This window comes from Sorex araneus, chromosome 1 (genome assembly GCF_027595985.1).
Source record: "Sorex araneus isolate mSorAra2 chromosome 1, mSorAra2.pri, whole genome shotgun sequence".
In the NCBI taxonomy this organism is placed as follows: domain Eukaryota; kingdom Metazoa; phylum Chordata; class Mammalia; order Eulipotyphla; family Soricidae; genus Sorex; species Sorex araneus.
Genome location: NC_073302.1, coordinates 89,374,339 through 89,396,767, shown reverse-complemented (window position 1 = coordinate 89,396,767; position 22,429 = coordinate 89,374,339). Strand labels below are relative to the sequence as shown.

Below are 22,429 nucleotides of genomic sequence, written 5' to 3'. Positions count from 1 at the left end.
TTTATCCATAATCCCCAAATCAATACCTCCAGAACTTTCATAGCCACTGGAGGTTATTGGCCACAGAATGATAATGAATCTGAGGCACACATGCCCAGAGAAGGCTCTCCCCGTTCATTTCCGCTCTTACACTGAAAACAAGTGTCCTCTTGCTGCCTATTGGTGACCTGCTTTTTTAATTTTGTGCTTTGGCTGGCAATTTCACTGTGTCAAATGGTTCTACAATGCTAAAAGCATATCCCATGTTCCCAGAAGGGAGAGAGAAGGGAGTGCTTACAGGGAACATGTGGGTAGATAAATTTTCACTAGGAAAAAATTACAGTGCTTCCAGCCATGAGTTAACAAATCTAAATCTAAATCTAAATGCTAACAAATCAAAAAAGTATGAAATAAGGTGTTTGTAAATAGGAACACTATATGTTTCCAAATAGGAACCATTATATGTTCATCAGTTGATACAATGTTTCACCCCTATCTCTTACCTGGGAACAATTGTTAGCATTGGTTACTCAGACTATAATATATACTGTTATAAATAACAAGAATCAATTGTAATCCATGGTTTAAAGCTGATTGTTGAATTGGGAAAATCTTTTTAAATTTAAACTGGAGGGTGGGGGGACCCTTTTATCTGCTCAGGGCCAGCTGGATATTTTTAACGTCATTCATGAACCATACGCAGCAAGCAGACAGGATAGCGCTGATGAGACGCGTATTCGTCTGTCCCAGTAATGCATCAACACTAGACTCCATGTTTTCTCAGGAAGAGAGAAATGGAAACAGGCCTGCATGATGGACGCTCCCCACCCCTGACCTCTGCTGATGTCTCTGTCCCAGCAGTAAAGGGTTTGGGGACTGGCTAATATGAGGTTGAATGTCAAGTCACTGGTAGAAAGAAGCTGTGGTTTATAAGTTTGAAAAAGCTCAACATAAAGATGAGGCAATGAGGGCCAGGAATAGGAATGAGAGGACACCGGGGACATGGACTGTAAATGACAGGAGGAAAAACAAAGACATAAAAAGAACACGCCTGGTGGCACACGATGCTCCCTTTAGAGGTGATGCTTTCCCAGTGGAATCCATTCCCCGGAAGGACCCTGTCCTCCAGGGAACCCCAGAAAACAAGAGGGCCTTGGACATGGCTCATTTCCCACTCAGCTCAACATGCACACGGCTGTGACAGGCAGTACCCCAGATTATGAGCTCTGTCACAGGGCGGTTCCTGGGGGCTTCGTCTTCATTCCTCACCTGACATACATTGAAGCCGGCACTCAGTGTTTTATTATGCTGCCTAAAGTCTCAGATACTAGGGTCCAGTGAAAAGAGTAAAAGCTCATGAAGGTTTCCAAAGCCTATTCATTCTCTTTATTCTATATTGCCTTCAACAGCTACATCCAACTAAGCAAGCTACATAGAGCTACACACAATGAAGATCGAGGATTCCTTAGCATATTTACCTAGGAAGTGCCTAATGTTCATTTCCTTGAAGATATCTGAAGGGAGATGAAAGAAACCCACATAAAGATGTTCTGGTCATATTTTGTGATGGGAGACAGCATGCTAGATAGGACGTGTTTCTTTCTCTTTCTCTCTTTTTTTTTCATTTTAAAGGAAAGTGGGTTTAAGGCCCATGCTCCAGGCAGGTGTGCCAGAACAATGAAAGTCACTTTTCTGGTCTGGTGAAGACTGCATTGCCCAGCAGAACCAAGGGTCACGATCAGCCCAACCAGTATTCTGAGTTCAGGCCTGATAAGTGTGACAGGAAAACAAAAGGCCTGGAAAGTGTGACTTTCAATGGATACTTTAAGGGAAGCAAAGGAATTTAAGGATAAGAACAAAGGGAAATCAGTGCTGGCTGACCCAACTGGAGTGGGAGTGCTTGGTCTTCTTGGTTGCTGTTTATATTTTGACATATCATATGTTTCTTTCACTGTGGATAAATACAAGCTATAAACACAGCACTTTGAAGTCTGGCTCTGCAGAGGCACAGTAAACAACACTCCTTTTCCAGGTTTTTTGACTCTTTTCTTCTTTTTTTGAAGTCAGGAATGGGAGATTCATACTATACACCATGTTAGGAGAGCAGGGTTTTGGATTTGTGTGTGTGTGTGTGTGTGTGTGTGTGTGTGTTGTGTTTGAGATAATGGTCTAATCCTTTCTAATCTAAATATAAAACCAAGGCATCAGGCACCATGAAAGGAATCAAGATCCAATCACAAAGGTTCTTGGAGAAAATAAACAAAATGGGAGGGTTCATTCTCCAGTATCTTGTTTGAAAGTAACAGTTCCAAGTCCCTTAATTAATTTGACTTTTATTTTAACAGCATTTCATGAAACTTCAGTCCCAGAGCCCCCCTCTGCAGCCCAACAGGGTGAGGAAACTTTTCTTCACTACACCCCCATGTTCGACAACAGCCCTCTGCCCCTTACCCCCAAATGAATGACTTATGAGAAATCCTTTGTTTGTGAAGAAGGATTTAAAAGAAAACAGAGAACAAGCATTGCTTCCTCTTTTCTGAGGCTCTTACATAAAAACTACTTTAGAGATGACAAAGACACCCTACCATGTTCATATGGGGTGGAAGTCACAGGAATAGATGAGCAGGAAATGCTAAATTTGCTTGCTCTCAAATGGTGGTAAGAACTTATGGTGAAAATGATTACTCATTTGAAACCAGTAATTCCAAGAGATTATTTGAATGGGCTGGAGCAATAGCGCAGCTGGTAGGGCATTCACCTTGCACACAGTTGACCTGGGTTTGATTCCTCCGCCCCTCTCGGAGATCCCTGCAAGCTACCAAGAGTATATCGCCCTCATGGCAGAGCCTGGCAAGCTCCCCTTGGCGTATTCGATATGCCAAAAACAGTAACAAGTCTCACAATGGAGATGTTACTGGTGCCTGCTCGAGCAAATCGATGAGCAATGCGATGACAGTGATACAGTGATAAGATACTATATTTCCCCTATTTTTCTATTCCAGAAATGAGCTCTTTTTCAATTTCCTTCTCAAGACATACAGTATTTCTGACTTCTTCTTTTGACTGCATGACTATACACCTGCAGTTTTCTTACCAAATCTTCAGAATCATCAGAACTTACTTGATGATGCTCTCAGGAATATGGATGCAATCCATTGGGATCAGCCCACTGAGTTCCGACAAGCTACTGACATATTTAATCTTACTGCTGAATTTTGAACTGAAAAATAAGAAAAGAAAAAAAGTATACTATCCTTCTAAAGTAGCTGCCTCATGCTGCAAAATGTCATGCAACTGACACTGTGTTCAGAATATTACCAAGAAGAAAGACACATAATTTGAGGAATTAGTATGTGCCAGAATCTGTTTAAGTAATATACGTATGTATTATTTATATGTGTACATATAATTATTATATTACTTATATGTGTACATATAAGTAATATATATTTGCTTATTCATTTATTATTATAGCCTAGTGAGGTAGGCACTATTAATATGCTTTTATTTGGGGGAGAGATACCACACCCAGCTGTGTCTAGGGTTTTCTCCTGACTTTGCATCAGGGATTCCTCCTGGTGACTCTCAGGGAAACATATCTGCTACAGAGGACCAAATTCACATGGATCACACGTAAGATAAATGCCTTAACCCCTGTACTATCTCTTCCTCCTTCCTATACATCTGTCCCTCACAGTGTACTTGCAGTCACTGGCTGTGACTTATAAAAAAAATTCCTCTTCATATAATTTCTTCAATCACTCCTGATGTTTCTTAGCATTGGAGCACTGGAGCACTGTTGTCCTGTTGTTCATCAATTTGCTCGAGTGGGCACCAGTAACGTCTCCATTGTGAGACTTGTTGTTACTGTTTTTGGCATATCGAATACACCATGGGTAGCTTGCCAGGTTCTGCCTTGTGGGCGAGATACTCTCGGTAGCTTGCCAGGCTCTCCGAGAGGGACGGAGGAATGGAATGCGGGTCGGCTGTGTGCAAGGCAAATGCCCTACCAGCTGTGTTCAGATGATCCTTAACAAACTTTCATTTTGTTTTGTTTTTGTTTCAGGGATGTGCCTAGCTGTTCTCAGGGCAGGCTTGCTCCTGGCTCTGTGCCTAGGAATCTCCTGGTGGGGCTCAGGGGATGCTCATATGGAGTGTCAGGGATTGAACCCAAGGTGGCTTCATGCAGATAAGCTCCTTATCTACTATACCATTGCTCTGGTCCCAATTAACATTGTTGTTTGGTGACTGTGATATCTGATGGTCCTCAGGGGGCTATACCAATCTCTGTGCTCAGGGTCACCCAGAGCAGGGCTGGGGACCATGCAGAGCCAGATGCCAAACTCAACCAGACATCCTGAATGCAAAGCATTTGCTCAGCCACTCAACTCTTTCCAATCTCCTCCTGATGATTCTGGAGGAACACACACAACGCACAAGGCACAGCATCAGGCCTCTTCCTTCTTCTGGCATGTTTGACTTAAACTTGAGCTTTAGTGAAGGATGGAGTGGGTGGAATAAAAAGAAGGAAGTCTCTGAAAGGTAAGGGCTCCAGTCCCTGCTTTACACTTCTGAGTAGAGGTCTCTAGTTAAAGGTCTCTAACCTCCTACTTGAGTCTCTAATATTCTGTGTTCTCCCCTTGATTTATCTGCACCGACTCTTTCGACTCTTTCTTCCTTCTCTCAGCATTTAGTTAGCCAATCCTATTCTTCAAAGCTCACCTTAGAAGCTCAATCTTCCAAGAATTCCTACTGAGATAGATTCTCAGCCTTTGTGCTCCATCACCCCAAAACTCATCCTCAACTTCGCTTACTCAGCACGTATTTCACCACTTCATCTGTATCCTGTGTTGTGATTGTTTCTTTGCCTGCTTACATCTGCATGCAACTCCTTGAGGACAGCAATAGAGCTGTTCAATTTCACAGTCTCCAGCACTTACCCTAGCACTTAGCACAGAAGAAAGATTCATTAAAATGAAAATGAGTTTGCTACACTCTTCTCAAATAGCTGCTGGCCTTTATGGCAAAAAGACATATTTGGTATTTTAGTAACCTCTTGGTTCCAGTCTAAAAATTAGGAATACTGATGGAAATTGGTGCATGAGAGATCTTTAAGGAATGTCCGATGAAGCCATTAACATTTTTAAATGTTTAAATATGTGTTCTTTAGAATTATGCATGTGCCTAAGTCTATCATTTATGTCACCTTAGACCGGAATTGCAAACTACTGCCTAAAGGCCAAAGGCAGCTAGTTGATTTGCAGTCCCACGGTTAAAGAATAGTTTTCATGCTTTTCTTAAAATAGCTGCAAAAAATATTAAAACAAGAATACTTTTCAGTCTATACAAAGTTTTAGGAAATTCAGTTTCATTGTTCAGGGAGAAGGTTGAACTATAGCGCAGCCACACTTACTTGTTTGCACATCGCCTATGGCTCCTGTTACTTTCAGCAAAGCTGAATAGTTAAGGCTGAGACAAATGACCTATGTTATCTAAAACAGTCTCTATTTTGTCCTTGTTTAAAGGATTTTCTGGTTTCTGCTTTAAACAATTGATTTGGCCTTACTAAAGCTCAAAGTTATTTTCCATATTCTAGAAGTAACAAACATTTGCTTCAGAGGTGTGTCATTAGGGTTAAATAAAATAACACATGTAAGCACTCAATGAGTGGAAGCTATTACAAGTGATTTACCAGATACTATTTGCTGTGACTTTATCATTGTATTTCCTTTTTCTTGAGAAACCATTTAATAAATAATATTGCATTATAATTATTTTCAATATTTCATAGTAATATTTTATCACAATGAATAAATAATTATAATTTCAAAATTATAGAGCTTTATAATCATAAAGCTGATGTTTTTCCCATTAAACTTTTATGAGTTCATCAGAGCATATAAGATCCTTAGTTCATCAAAGTATTCCCTAATACAATAAAAATACTCCATATCATTTGAAAAAGAAAGTTAACACATCATAGTAAAGAACTATGTGGAAAATTAAGTGGAAAATTAAGTTGAAAATTAATTTTCCAGTGGAAAATTAAGTTGAATCCTGTTATTCAGTTATTGGAAGTGGGGAACAGGAATACTAAATAAATATAAGCATGGGACAACAAAAGAAGAAATCCAGAAGGCACAATAATAAAAGTTAAGGAGTACAACCTCTATTTTCCTCAGAAGCAAAACTATCAGAATATTTCTTATGAATCTATTGATAACTTTACGACAAAAAACTGTTCAATTTATCTATTCTGTATCCGGATATTAACCAAGACTGTTACTGTTTGAAGGCTCTCTAGAAAACAGTGTGCAGTGTCTCATATGTGACTGTTTCAACTCTCAATGGATTTTTTTTAACTTTTACTAAATCATGAGGCAAATCTTACTTTTCTTTACATTTTCAAAATACAAACTTGCAAGTATACAAAATACACATGAAAAAATATACAAAAATAGAACAAAACTGAAGCCAGGAAGTCTCCTGGTGACCAAACGGCAACCAAAAGGGTTGCTCAGAGACTGAGAGGGGCTTGGGCAGAAGAAAGGGGATAGAGAAATTGCTCTTGTTTCTATTCTTAGTTATTCACTGCTTTCCACGGCCAGGCTGCCCTATCTTTTCATTGATCTGTTTTCTGTTTTAAAAGATCACTTGTTTCCTTCCGTGATGTGGCAGGGAAACCCCACCACCTTCTCTCCTTGGCAACAAAGAAGGGGCCTGGGGCTCATGTTTTATAACAAGGGCGAGTATTTGTTATAAAATACTTGTAATTAGAGTCTCTACTGGATAGTCCAAAATACTCTTCCAATAAAGGCTAAAGAAAATACTGTTTTCTAAATTTTTTATAGGATAATGATTTTGAAACTTTAAAAAAATTACTAGTAGCACTTTAAAATACTAGAGTATTAAAAAAACTGCTAGTAAAACTTTTTCCTGATTTTTCTTTTTCTTTTTTTTTTATTAGTGAATCACTATGGGGTACAGTTACAGATTTACATATTTTTGTGCTTGTGTTTCAGTCATACAATGCTCAAGAATCCATCCCTCCACCAGTGCCCATTCTCCACCACCAATGATCCCAGTAACCCTCCCAACCCCTAGTCCCATTCCCCCCACCCGGCCTCTGTGGCAGGGCATTCTCTTTTATTCTCTCTCTCCCTTTGGGTGTTGTGGTTTGCAATAGAAGTATTGAGTGGCCATCGTGTTCAATCTATAGTCTACTTTCAGCACACATCTCCCATTTTTACAACAAAATAACCATACCTTATAAAAGGCCGCGTCACTGCAAGAATTGTTCTGATGAACCAAGATGGGTGAACAATGATGAATGATTTTAAATTCTTCCGCAACCTTTTTGAGGAAAAAATATTATTCATTACATAGTTTAAAGTATGGATTAAAAAAGAAAATATATGCCCAAATATAATAAAATGCACTTATATAATATAAACATATTCAAGGCAAGAGATGATTCCCTGGTGGGAATATACAGTGATTGATTAATAAAAAGAATGTTTTTTGAGACCTAATTGAAACTGTCATGATCCAGACTTCATTTCTCCATAGAAATAAAGATGAAATAAACAGGTTGGATTGTTATCCTGCATAAGTCTATAGTCCCTATGGCATATTTTTGTTTAATGACACTTTATATTTTTATCAGCATCACCTATAGTACTTTGAAAATATACTTAAAAAAAATAAGGAACCCATCCAGCGGTGCTCAGCCAAAGGCACCCTCAGAGATGTTTGGTGCTCAGGAGTACAGTGGGGTCCACGCTACCATGCAGTGCTGGGAGAGGTGGTGATGTGAGCTTCTGGGGAATCAAACTCAGGACTCTGCCCAAGTGAGGCAAAGTCTTCAGTACCCTGAGCCTTAACCACAGCCATAGAAATCACTCTTAAGAGGAATATGGGCCATTTATTTGATCTTATTGAACCTTGGTTTCTTCTTCTGTCTCATCAAAGTAGTGCAAAAATATCATAACTGTTTGGCCTTCAATGACCATTTTAACACTCAAGATATTCATGTGTCTTGTCCTGCACTAGCAGAGCAACTTTAAAAATGTTTTAGATCATTGAAAATATTTTGAACAGTGTAACAAGACACTATCATATTATTCTGCAAGGAGTCACCTCTAAGGTGCCAAAACACCTATTGCAGATATCCTGGGCAAGTGTGCCTATTAACACACCTTCTTGTTGATGTTAAGATTAGTTTTGCTCTAAAAAACCCACTTTGGATGAAAATAAAGTATCTTGAGGAAAGGACACACAAAGAGGCCATATGGGTTAATGTCTGACTTGAAATGAGAATGAACACTGAAATAAGAGCATAGTGGTGGTCCAAATCGTGCCAGCTCCAGTAGGGGCCAACAGAAGCAGCTCACATGATACCAAGTAAAGAATCACTAAGGGTTTGCTCAGGGTTAGAGCCTCAGGCTTGAAGCCACCAATTCAGCCCTTGGTACCACCCCACATGACAAGTATGGTTGGGGGGGTGTGGGCACTGGTGTTTGTGATCTGTTACAATAGAGTAATTGATCTTGGGCCTACCACAACCACGTATGTGGCCACGCAAGTGCCACTGCCAACTGTGTGTGTGTGTGTGGGGGGGGCTCCGTTCATCACAGCAACAACAACAACAGGAAGAAACGGGGAAATAAATTAAATGGAAAAGATTCATGGATCTTTTGGTTGATGGATGATGATGATGATGATAATTTCTGATGATGATCCTTTGGTCAAAGTACATCTTCCTGTGCAAAGACATATGTATAAAGAATATTTCATTGATTATGAAAGACTCTGTCTGCCAGGGGTAAGGTTCCATCACTGAACAAACTTGGGGCAGGGATTTGCTTTATTTCAAATTTACATATCAAAGAGATACTTTCATTAATATTTTCATAATTTGTAATCTCAAGCCTGCGCAAATTCAAAGCTCCTCAAACAAAATTGCATTTTGGTAGATTAAAAGGAAATTAGATAGGCATGTTACAGGGCAAATAAAAATAGGGATTAAATCGTGGGGACCCCGAATACCGTCTGTCAATCATCTGGTAGCATTTCTTCATCCAGCCCAGTCCTGGCATCTTCCGTCGTGGGGTTGCACCATTCAAATACACAATCATGTAGTCCTCAGCTACCATCAGCTCTAGAGTACTTATTACATATCTGATCATAGGAAAGAATAAAAGTGTTTTCAGTTCCCATGAGATACTTCAATGGATTTACAACATAATTATTTAACATTTAAATTAAAGGATGCCTACTATTTTATAACAGTTGTGCATATTGCTTCTTCACCTTGAGAAGAATAAAGTTACCTAAGATTATTTTGCTCTGCGCATAAGTATTCTTTGATATTTATATGGTTACCTCTCTGAATATAGGTGAACTGGAAAAACTGGTGAGTTATAAACCTGACTTTCATTTTTAAAATGGCAGTAATAACATTGTCATATATTAAGCACAACTCAGATTAAATAAGACTAGATATAAGTAAAGTTTGGTTGTCTGATTAACATATCACAAGGGAAAAAATACTTCACCTAAATGAAACGTTACAGAATTCAAAAATCCAAGTCAAACTCTGTTTTATTTTATTTTTTAAATCCATCCTACTGATGAAAGAGCTCTTTTGGAGGTTTTAGTCTACTGAGCAATGTTGTCTGACAGAAATGTCTTTGATTTTTATCAAGACTTATCCTATTTTATACCATCGATTTTCTGTTTTATTAAAGATGCTCTATCTGCTACAACCTGCCCACAGAGATGAACTCAAAGCACTTCGTCATAAATCTCACTCACAGGAAAAGATTTTCCATGACATAGTGGTAATCCGCCCGATTGCTGTCTGGCAGAAAACAGGCAGCAAACACAATGATGGCATTTAGACCATCCCCGTAGTATCCTGGGGACAAACAAAAAGACATTTGTAACAACTGAAAGCTCTTCACAGGATAATATTTAGCAGGAAGAATGAATCTGGGAGCCTTGGCAAGTGTGTCAATGTAATAAACATCAGCTTAAAAGTATAATGTGGTCCTGTTTTTCCCCAAATGGACAATGTCACAGCACATAGGGCATTCTGGGACCATCCACCAGGGAGGGAGTAGCAGTGAATGCAACTGGGGGCACTTTTGCTAGCTTAAAGAAGGTGGATTTCCAGGGGAGACACTGAATTTTTTTTTTCTGAAAAGGAGTGAGAAGGCCAAATAAGTTTGGGAGCCTCTGGACTTCTATAGGAATATATCCATACAATTATTTGGTAGTAGGACAGATTAAGTTTGGGAACTTCTGAAGTTTCATAGGAATATTTTCTTATAATAATTTTTCAGGGGTTAAGACACGTGTTCTATGGAATTGTGAACATATATGTGTATTAGGTATCCATGTGTTATGGGCAATGGTTTGTGTTAGACATAGTTGGGCACAGTTACAAAAATATTCTACGTATCTAAGGATGAGGCAACACTTCATTGATTTATGGACTTCTAATCTTAAAATTACAAAAGCTAATTTATGCAACATGTTTCCTGTTAGTGGCTAAGGTGGATGCTGTTCTACTTAACTATCACCAGCTCTTCAGACCTCAGTTCATTTGAAGAGGAAACTGAGTTACTGGCTTACACTAAGATCTCAGACACATAGTATGAAACAAATTAGTAGAGAATAGACAAGCAAATACCTTTGTTTTCATTTATAGGCCTGTTGCACTCAACTGCAGTGTTGCTGGAACAGTCAAAAAAGCACTACAGAGATATATGGAAAGTTCTGAGCAGGTCTAGCTAGAGTAACTCAGCACAAACATAGAGCTTAATCTCTGAAAGAAAACCACAAAGTTCAGACAGGCCTAAGTAAACTCTCTGAGTTCCATAAAAATACAAGATTTGAGGAAAGCTTGAGAGTTTCTTCCTAGAAACATGGGGTGGAGGGATGGGGTTGGGTAGGGGGCCTGTCTGAAGGAGGTGTAAGAAAATGGGAGAATGTAGTCAAGTGTGGCCAAGTAAAATTCCAAGGGTTAGAGAAATTTTACATCTCAGGACATTGTAACTACTGTCAAAACCTCTAGCCTAACTATGGCATTTCACCCTCTTTTAAAGGAAGCTCCTTTAGATCTTATCTTTGAAATTATAGACAGGCACTGATCCTTTCCTTATAGGCTTGTGTATGAAATCTCAAGTCTCTTCCAGACTGAAAAATGGAAACAATTACATGCATTTTAGCACAGTGGGTAAAGCATTTGCCTTGCACATGGCCGACCCACATTCGATTCTTTCGTCCCTCTCGGAGAGCCTGGCAAGCTACCTAGAGTATCCCGCCCGCATGACAGAGCCTGGCAAGCTCCCCATGGCATATTCAATTGGCCAAAAACAGAAACAACAAGTTTCACAATGGAGACGTTACTGGTGCCCACCTGAGCAAATTGATGAACAACAGGACGACAGACAGTACTAATATCCCTCTTTAAACACTTGCCATGCTGGCCACACAATGCTGCTCTGGACTTTAGAATCACTGGATAGAGATCCCCTCAAAGCATTGACTATGAAGACTGGGTGACACCCTCAGGCCTGATCCAGCCCTGTCAGGACACAGGACATTTCAAACTTTCAGGTCTCTAAATACTCCTCTGGTGATTACACAGTAGAGACTTTCTGGCTGAATATAGATTTGGGTGGGTTTAACTCTTGAAAAACAATTTAACAAGATGTTCTCTACCAACACAAAGAATATGATTCTCCCACAAAAGAGCTAGGGGAAAGAGAGAGATACCAACTAAAAATATGTCAAAGTATGGACTTGTGTGAATGACTCATTTGAGGTCATAGTATACTGTTGATGCTGTATACTTTATTGTTACCTATCTGTGCATATACTCATTACAACAAATACTTGTTCCAGAAGATAACAGTAGGCCCCCTTTGGATTACTTTGAGCTGTGTCTTCCCCAGCATTCTGGGGGCTCAAAGGCCATTCTCAGTAACACTGTAGCACTGTAGCACTGTCGTCCTGTTGTTCATCGATTTGCTCGAGCGAGCACCAGCAGTTTTCTGATAAATGCTTTACAGAATATGGATATTTGAAACTCTTAATACTCTGAAACTCTATTCTCCCCTTGCTTGACTGATAGATTGGAGCAGTGTTCTAAGCTAAGGATCATTCAAAGCGTTATTTTTTCTTTTCTCTTTGGTACAGGGAAGTTTAATGAAGAGAAATGTACTTTTTATTTCAAAGAACTTCTTATATACTACATTGATACTTTTCTTTGTTTTCTCTAGAATTCACGTTAGGTTTTCCTCACGAAATTTCTCTAAATTTCAGTAACGCTAGGAATGTATTAATTGTAATACATTCCCAGTAATACTAGGCCATTCCCAGTAAAAATAGAGATGCTAGCAGTGCTAGAGGCTACCAGGGTCACCAGAACAGAGCTTGGGGGGTCATATTGTGTTTTAGAGATTAAACTTGGGACCTCAAACATACAAGGTATATTCAAACCCTTTGGGCTACCTCCCATCTAGATTTTTTGCTGCAGTGTGTAGTGTTATCTTTTTCAATATTATAGTATTACCAAGTTCTTTTTGCAATTCAATATGAATTAAAACAATAGAGGGAGAAAATTTTAAAACAAGAAGCACATTTCTTTCCCCATGAAGCCATTTCCTATAATAAATCTTGCAACTAAATGGAAATACACAAGGGACAGAGTGGCTGAGCTGCACAGAACTGCACATGAAGGGATGGAATTCACATTCAACATAATAAACAGTTTGTTCAAAGAGACAACAGAAATGGCTCCAAATTAAAAACAAGTATGGAAGCATCTTTTCAAAGCATCTTTCTATGTCAGAATAATCTCAAGATCATAATTGCTTAATGGCTTTGAGGTCATTGTTTAATTAACAAAGAATTGAGAACACACCTGGCAGTATCCAGGGCTGATCCTGGCTCTGCTCTCGGGGATCATTCTTGGATGATCAGCACAGGATTGAACCCGTCAGCTGTGTGCAAGACAAGGGCCATATCTGCTGTACTATGGCTCTAGCCCCGTCTTTTTTTTTTTTAATTTCTAAGAATTGATCCTTTAACAGAGGGGAACAGGTTTGTAAATAGTACTTCAGAAGTCATGTTCAATGGCAGTTCAGTTCTTGTTGTCAACGCTGTCTGTCCTTGAGGAGGGATAGTGTCACCCTGGGTCCAGGAGTTCTTAGAACCAAAGAAATGCTTACATGGGGGTTTACAATGTCTTAATCATTCTGAGTGAGGGATGCCTCTTTACATAAAAATGACTGAGGTTTACAAATGAGGATGACACTCTCTACTGCTTCCTAGAGGAATTGTAGGAAGGAAAGAAGAGGTGGAGGAAGGAAAAGAATGGTTCAAGGTGTGAAACGAAAGAAAGGAAATAGAAATGTTTCCCTCTCTCATGTCTATTTTCCTTTCTCAGACTTGGTGTCACTACTGACAAATTTTAGAAATATTTTAGACAGTAATTGCTGGCCAAATATATTGAATAGAATTAGTAAGCCCATTTACTTTTTAACTCTCTTGCATAAGCTATCAACAGGGTCAGCTAAATAAGTTTCTATTCATTTATTTATCTTTGAGTTTTGAACCACATCCAGTGGTGCTCAGTGGTTATCCTAGCTCTGCACTCGGGAATCATTGCTGGTGGGCTCAGGGGGACCATATGGGATGCGGGAGATCAAAATGAGTCAGTCATATGCAGGACAAACTCCTTACCCACTGTACCATCACTCTAGACCCTGAATTTCTATTTTAAATAAGTAGCTTATTCAAGTAAAATAGCCTATAAGCAGCTGCATAATTCTTTTAGTTCAGTTTTCTCCAAGACATTTTACTAGACTCTCTTCCCTGTAATCTTGAGCTGCTTTCAGGGCTTATTTTTGAGGTATGGGAGCAAAGAAACCATCACAGTTTCTAAGACCCGATGGAACAATGACGCAAGCCTTACCTGAGGCAGGACAGAGGCATGAAAAGGACGGAACAAAAATGTGCTGGCCAACAAATGGAATGGAGAGAGAGGGAAGATGGCACAGTCACAACTACAACATACGCACACACACACCAGCCTGCTACTCTTCTCATTCCCTCCAGGCTCATTTGTCCAGTAACACTGCAGAGAAGGTTACCTGAATCTCCTATAGTGAAATAAGAGAAGTAAAGAGACAAGAAAAGAAACTCCTTGTTACAAAGCTTTGACATGACAGTCCTAAGTAGTTTCATTGTCTTCTCTGCTCCAAGGACAGAAAGGCCAGATGTGGCCTCCAAATGACCCCACACAGATGAATGATCAAAACCAACCTGGACCTCCCTTTTTCCTTGTTATGTAATGAGATGGCAGGGATATTGTCCACTGGTGCACAGGAGGTGACGCTGGCTTTAAGCTACCTTCTTTTTTTTTTTTTTTTGGCTTTTTGGGTCATACCCAGTGATGCACAGGGGTTACTCCTGGCTCTTCACTCAAGAAATTCCTCTGGCAGTGCTCAGGGGACCATATGGGATGCTGGGAATCGAACCTGGGTTGGCCGCGTGCAAGGTAAATGCCCTCCCCGCTGTGCTATGTTTCCAGCCCCTAAGCCACCTTCTGGTATTGCTAAAGTACCTGAGGCCCAAAGAAGCTCAGGGAGGTCCTAAGATTACAGATGCAACAGTGGTCAGGTCTCTTGGCAAGAGGCCTGGAGTCTGCTGTTCAACATGATGTCAAGCTATTTAAGATGACCAACACCAGAGGGGAAAATATTTGTTAGAATACTACCCTCCAGCATGGCTTTCCCAACTGACAGTCACCTGGCAGGTTCTGTGTTTACTGCCAGCTTATACAGCTCTCCCAAGCACCCCGTCTTAGAACTTCATTGCACAGAGCACGGGACGGCTGGTGCTTTCTGACTGGCCCAAACAGGAAACTTCCTGATGGCCCAATGCAAGAAAACAAAACAAGATCTGTGCCTGCTCGGGAGTGCTGCTTTGAAATGCTCATCAAACACTATATAAACAACTCCTGAAACTGGTCACTACAAGGTGGAGTTTTGCCACGGTTAGAGTCTAAGAATGTAATATGATTTCCCAACACAGTGGACAAAACTTTGGCAAGTTGAACTACCTGAACGATCTGTGTTAACAGAGCACAATACCTGCTTTGTAATAAAGAAGTAGCGGCTTACTAACGTTTCAGGTTGGTGCAGCCAGGCTGACATGCATGCAGGCCAGTGTCCGCAGGAAGGCAAGATGGAGGCTGGGGGAGAGGTGGGCAAGGTCAATGCAAGGAGGCAAAGTGGGTGAGGTGGAGACCAGGAAGGAATGTGGACAAAGGAGACCAGCGAAAAAGGCTTTCTTTCTTATCCAAGTAAACCAGAGTCATGCAAACATAGATCAAGTTCAGAACATGGAACAGTGAGGAGAAAAGGCAACAGGGGAGGTGGCAGGGCTGGACGGGAGATGACAGGTCAGTCGAGTCCTCACAAAGATGGGGACACACAGACAGAGCTTCTCTGACCCTCATGTGCTGAGAATATCTTTCTAGGACTGGGTGACAATGGGCCTCACTCACCTAATTTCACTGCAATCGTGAAAAACAAATCACTGATTGAACTGAAAAACTCAGGCCTAATTTATGGCATCAGTGATCCAGACCAGCTGCCTCTGCATGAACGACTAGCAAATTTAGACCCAGGGAAACATGGTAAACAGGATTCACAGTGGAGAACTTCGACTTACCTTTCTGCACCATTTGGACTTTGTACAATGGGTACGAGTAATTTTAACTCTCAACTTTTGTATTGTCTTTATTTCCAAAGAATGTTTTTATATTTTTATTTTATTTATTTATTTATTTATTTATTTTGCTTTTTGGGTCACACCTGGCAATGCACAGGGGTTACTTGGCTCATGCACTCAGGAATTACTCCTGGCGGTGCTCAGGGGACCATATGGGATGCTGGGGATCGAACCCAGGTTGGCTGCTTGCAAGGCAAACATCTTACCTGTTGTGCCACCGCTCCGGCCCTGAATTTTTTTTTTAAATTAATAAAACCTAAAAATAACAGATTTTTTGGACAACAAAGTATAAATAAAGTCAGGTTTTCTAGGAAGATGTGGGCAATGATCAGGCTGTGGTTTTTACTTGTAATCAAAGGGCTGACTTGAGGGCAGTCACCTGCCACTTCCAGGTAGGGTAAGGTGGCTCTCCCAGGAACCGTAAGACAGGCTTCCAGGCAGCACATGCCTTCTGTGCCCAGTTCAAAAGGGGGCCACAGTATGACTTCAGGTCATAGAGGGAAAGAAGAAAAATGAAGGTCCTATCCAAGGGCACCTACAGGTGACCGACCAACTGATATCAGGCAACATCAACCTGATATTGATATTAGGCAACCGTCCCGATATCTAGATCTAAGCAGTCAAGTATGGGGTAAAGGAAGAGGAAGTTTGATTGAAGAAGCAAAATTTCATGCAGCTTGCCAGAAAGCAAAAGCTGCACATTTAACACAGCACTGAGGTGCTTACTGTCCCTGTCCTCACTACAGGAGAGAATTAAGAGAATTTAGAGAACAATGACGGGCTGGTCGGCTCATGCTTTGCTGAGGACAGGGAACAGAAGCATGGACAGCAGAAGAATGAAAAACCTGCTTTTGGAAATTGATCAACCTCAAGTAAAATGTGTTATTTGTGCTCATCTCACTCTTTTTGTAACCCTATATCAATCAAGTCCCCCCGGAGCTCCAACGAAGGACCAGAAATCTAAGACCCAAAGTTCCTCTTTCCCTGGACTCACAATAAGCAAGTAGAGACTTCAGCTGGATCTGACTTTCATCAGGAACAGATCTAAGGGGATTTTGAGGAAAGCATACTTTGGCTAGAGAGAGAAAAACAGAGGAAACCCAACCAGGCTGGGTATCAATGTTTCCTAATGTTTCTGAGGAGGATTCAAAAGACTCTTTGGAAATGAGAGCACCTCGGGTATAATGGCCTTATAATGAGTGTACATAGTGGTGTGGTCTGCAGAACTACTCAGTTCAACTGTACCACCAAATGACAATGGATCCCAAATGGGCATTATTCAACTGGACAACCTTGCTTTCAGTGACTTGCAGAGGCGATTATACCATCTACTCTGATGTGAAAAGTGACTTTCAGATCAGAGGGTTATTTCTGCATGGTAGGGATTCAAAGGTTTGCTGACTTGAGATAATGCACTTTGCCCTACAATGACCTGGACACTGACTGTCAATAGGGCCTTTGGGATGTCATGCTACAAAGAATTCAAGCTTCATTCTTCCGTTTACAAAAATGAATATGGCGGCCCCCATTCCCAGTTCCCTGATCCATATAGAGCTTGGCTACCTCCGTGAGAAATGACTCTCCTGTAGGGCTCGATGACCTTCATGTCAATCCGCTGCTCTTGTTCCCCGATGACCACCGTCCTCCACAGCCGGTTATCTTCCCGCTCCTCTTCAGCAGTGTACTCCGGAATAGACTCTGTCTCTTGGCCAGGATCTTTGTTAGCTGTGGGATCCTCTGAAATAGAACCACAGAACAGGGTTAAGGAGCAAGACCTCAACAAGTGAGCAAGTCGGCCAGTCGCTTCAGGCCGAGTCAGCCTGGTGGCTTTTGCAGTGCTCAACACGAAACTGAACCTGAAAAGGCCACTCGGTGAACCTCACAGATGGGCTAACTAAATAACCAGTTCCGTTGCTCAAGCCAAGCTGAGGCAATGTGGGGCTGAGGCTCTCTTGTGACCAGGACCATCTCAATCCTATCTGAAGACCGCAAGTCTTTCTGATAAGCTGGAAGACGATTTATCAGGTCCAGATCATTTTCTTTTCCCTGGATCTCAGAACCTTCTGTAGCTCTCAGATATTGATGATGCTGTCAGCTGCCCTGCCCAGCTGTCCCAGACCTATAATTCATTTTTAAATTTTTGTATTGAATATTATTGAGATAGACCATTATAAAACTGTTCATGATGGGATTTCAGTCATACAATGAATGATCCAACACCCACCCCTCCCCCAGTGTCTATTTCTCATCACAAATGTCTCCGATTTTCCGCCCATCATCTGCCAAACACTCCCTCCCCCCGCCCTGCCCTAGCTTGCCTCTATGGCAGGTACTTTTCTTCTTTTTCTCTCTCTTCCCTTTTGTGCATTATGGTTTGCACTATAGGTACTAAGAGGTAATAGTCTTTGTTCAGGGAGTTCAATATTTTTATCAGGAAGATAAGGCTGGAGTAGCTTTTTTAACTGGGTGGTAGCTTTGGGATGTGGATGTGACTGCTGAGGTTTCTGGAAGTACAAGTGGGGGAGGTAGCTCATCCTGACCCCGAGAAAGCCTGGAAGTTTCAGCCACAAAACCTGCATACCCAATTTACCAGAAGATCATATCTCAGTGAGATCTGTCCAAAGACAGTGGAGTCTGGCTGGGGGCATGGCTCAATTTTGGGTAGTGCAAACAAGAGCCAGGGGCTTTGCTTAGGCAGGCATGAGGCTAATCCACACCTTTCCAAAGTACCCCGGTCTGTTCAGATTTGCACAGGTTCAAAGTTAACTGTGGCTTTTGATCTTTTTCTAGATTTATGGGTTTCTGAAGCAAGGCCAGTTGAAGGGCTTACATGGTGGTTCATGGGGGTGACTGCCAGGAGTATTGGGAAGTGGGGGGAGGTAGCCCATCCCAACTCCGAGAAAGCCTGGATATTTCAGTCACAAACCCACGTCCAAATTTTCAACAGGTTAATATCTCAGAGAGGTCTAACTCAGGACAGTGGAGTCCAGCAGGGGGCATGGCAGTGATTCTGGATTGTGGGAGCAAGCAGCTGTCCGGGGCTCTGCTTGGGCAGGCACCACGATGACCTGCCCTGCTTCAACTTGCTCTGGTCTGTTCAGCTTTGTGCAAGTCAGAGATTAACTGTGGCTTTTGATCTCTTTTGAGAATTATTTATGGGTTTCTGAAGCAAGGCCAAAAATTGAGCTTCTATAGCTGAGCCAGAGGTGGTCTGTGGGTGTGGAACCCACATACCTAAGTTTTGACCATTTAATTTCTCGGGAAACTTGGTCTCGAGTTGTTGTGCTCTGGCCAGCGGAACAGCAGCAGTTTTGGGGTATCAGGAAGCCTAAAGACACCATCAGGCTGCTGATGCACTTGCCCCATGGGTGCAGGTTGACCTGCTGGAGGCACTACACCCCCAGTTCTACAATTCTTAAACTGAAACTAAACACCCTTTTCTACAGTGAGCCTATCTGAACACAATTTGATATGAATTTTTACAGATTTGTAAAATGTGCTACAGAAATATTTGACAGTAGACATGAAATAACTTTGATTCGTTTTTCACAGTGCCAAGGATCAAACCTGAAGCCTCACACAGGCTAGTATCTGCTCTATCAACAGGCTGTATCCTGGTCAGAAAGAAACAACTCTGAGGTTCATAAATGCCCTAGGGCCAAAATTATTGAATTATTATTTGTGAATGCATAATATGATAATAAACATAAGCTACCAAGTGTTTTCCAGAGAGAAAATTATTATTATCCATTCATGCATACAAAAAATGTGGGTCATGCTAAGGCCACTTTTTTTTTAAAAAAAAAAGAATAAGCAGCAGTTGTTTCTACCTTTATCTCTAGTACGAGCAGAGTACAGTAGTTTCTCTTTCTAGGGCTAGGTAATTTGAAGAAAAGGATTATTTATAGCTTTCACAAAGTCTGTGAGACTGGAGCGATAGCACAGAGGGTAGGGCGTTTGCCTTGCACACGGCCAACCTGGGTTCGATTCCTCCATCCCTCTTGGAGAGCCTGGCAAGCTATCAAGAGTATCCTGCCCACACGGCAGAGCCTGGCAAACTCCCGTGGCGTATTCGGTATGCCAAAAACAGTAATAACAAGTCTCACAATGGAGACATTACTGGTGCCCACTCAAGCAAATCAATGAACAATGGGACAACAGTGATACAGTGATACAAAGTCTGAGCATTTTCTTATTTTTATATTCAGGGGAGAAGTCTTCCACTTTTATCACACTTTTCAGCACTTTGATAATAATAACCATGGTAGTTCATGATACCAGGGTCTACCATGAATCAGATGCAGTAACCAGCATTATAATGGATGCGATACCAACACAAAAATGAACTGCTGAAGTAATTGGGAGATCACAGAATAGGAAGCACACAGTCACTCAAACCTTTCTCTGTACTATTCTTCTAAGCAATCACATTGTATCTTAAATGCAGGAATATATCATTACTTTTTGTTACACCAGGAGGTTTTAACTTTTCTGAAATAAGAACCTATGTTTGCTGTCACTGTCACTGTCATCCCGTTGCTCATTGATTTGTTCAAGCGGGCACCAGTAACGTCTCTCATTGAGAGACTTATTGTTACTGTTTTTGGCATATCCTTAAATATAATTTTCACCAACCCACTCTTAACTTAGAAACCTGTACACAGTGTTAAATACAAACCTAGAAACAAGTTAAGTAAATAAAAGAGTTCTTGGGCAAGTTCCTAGAAATACAGGTAATCTGTAGGAAAGTCATAACAAAGTCGTCATGTTCTGAAAGGTTCCTCAAGAAACATTCAAACATGTCTAATTGCCTTGACTTAGAATAGCAAAGTGAAGTCCAGTTGGGAAGCAATCCTGCCAACACCTACAGCTACCACCACCTACAGACGCTTGCTTCCTCCACTTCCTCCTCATTCTCCAACTCTCAGCAGTTTACTGAGGACAGGAAGCAACGGCTTCTGGCTTCAAATCAAGCCCAGTGTCATCCGTGCAAATATAGCCCTCTGTGCTGGACTCCCTGAGTGGAATCCCCTCTGGCTTTTGCTGCCCTCTTTGGAGTGGGGCCTGGGATGCTCATCTCGCTTCTCTCCTTGAAACCCTGTTGCTCCCATCTGCTCCTGCTCCCTCAGAATCCAAGGCTCTGAGTGGGTTTGTTTTCCAACACTGCTGTGCACATACTCTTTGCCCTGCAAGGAACTCACTACTCCCCTCCCACCCCCCGTTCTCTTCGTTCTGTTTGGTACTTGCAGATCTCTCATCGGACCTCCATGATTTGTGAAGGGTTGTTATCTGCATGCTTTCTGAGGTGACTTCATTGAAATGAAAGTCTAGATCATATTCCTTTTCCCCTGATTACAATAGTAAAACATACTAACAAAAGTGCCAGCAAGAAATAAAACAGCAAAAATCACCAACACCACTCGCATGCTTTATTGTGCATGATATAGATATTTTTATGTACATACATTTTTATGGGCTGGAGTGATAGCACAGCAGGTAGGGCGTTTGCCTTTCACAAGGCCGACCCAGGTTTGATTCCTCCTCCCTCTTGGAGGGTCCGAGGGTATTACACTCATGGCAGAGCCTGCAAGCTACCCGTGGTGCATTTGATATGCCAAAAACAGTAACAACAAGTCTCACAATGGAGATGTTACTGGTGACCGCTCGAGCAAATCGATGAGCAATGGGATGACAGTGACAGTGACAGTGATACATTGTTATGCCTACTCCTTTGACTTCTTGCCAAATTGCTGATAACTGTTACTTAATTTGATCTGCATGGTCTACACAAACTGCTTGACAAAGTGTTCTTATTCAATGAAAGAGCATGGAGATTTCATCTTATAAATACAGATGGTTCTTATTTAACACACACACGCACAATGGGAAGGTTCCATTTTAGGGATGTTCTTTAGCTTGTTTAAATGGACAATTTAATAAAAATTAAAATGTCCATTTTAATTTTTATTCTATTGTGTTGCTCTTGTCACTGCCCCTTACTGCTTGTTTCAGTATCACTACACAGGGCTATTGCCTGATTTCTGCAGAATTTATGTAGGTCAGCCTGCTAGCAGTGGGTTCCTCACCAGGTCAGAGATGCTAAGCATCAAAAGTTTGTATGAACATCGTGGTCTTTGAACATGCAAAACAAAATGCGTGATGTACCTATTTCCTCACAAAAACACTATCCAAAATATTAAAACATTGGACATCATCAGAGTGTTTAACACTGAATGTGAGAATTCCCAAGTGTTTCTTGACCATTTATCTCTCTTACTAACAGGAGCCCCTGTCAAAATGCTTTGCTCTCTGTGGTCCTTATTTACTTGTCTAAGCTCTTTATATATAACTAACTCTGTTATGTATTGTAACTAATCTTCAGCCTTGGACTTGCTTAGATTTAAAAGATTTTATATATATATATATGTGTGTGTGTGTGTGTGTGTGTGTTTGTGTGTGTATATCTTTTTGAAATCAATATTATAATGATTCAAACATTAGATAAATCTGTTAATTTTATGCATACTGCATCATAGTCAGAAACTCATGGTTCAAAATATGTATACACACATACACACATGTTTTGTCTACTTTCTCTCTTTAAATCAGCCTCATTCCTCTAAAATTTAAGGTGGATTTT

General features: G+C 41.0%; 1 protein-coding gene across 8 annotated transcripts in view; it reads right to left on the bottom strand.

Annotated features, from left to right (window-relative positions):
* PRUNE2 (prune homolog 2 with BCH domain) overlaps positions 1-22,429 on the bottom strand; it is a 216,883-nt gene that overhangs the window by 12,497 nt on the left and 181,957 nt on the right. For all 8 annotated transcript variants that reach the window (XM_055123839.1, XM_055123832.1, XM_055123834.1 and 5 more), the window contains 5 exons: positions 17,353-17,526; positions 9,796-9,898; positions 9,028-9,159; positions 7,246-7,332; positions 3,101-3,199 (listed from right to left, as the gene is read on the bottom strand). In XM_055123839.1, coding sequence (XP_054979814.1) covers positions 3,101-3,199; positions 7,246-7,332; positions 9,028-9,159; positions 9,796-9,898; positions 17,353-17,526 — 595 coding nt within the window. The remainder of the gene's footprint in view (positions 1-3,100; positions 3,200-7,245; positions 7,333-9,027; positions 9,160-9,795; positions 9,899-17,352; positions 17,527-22,429) is intronic.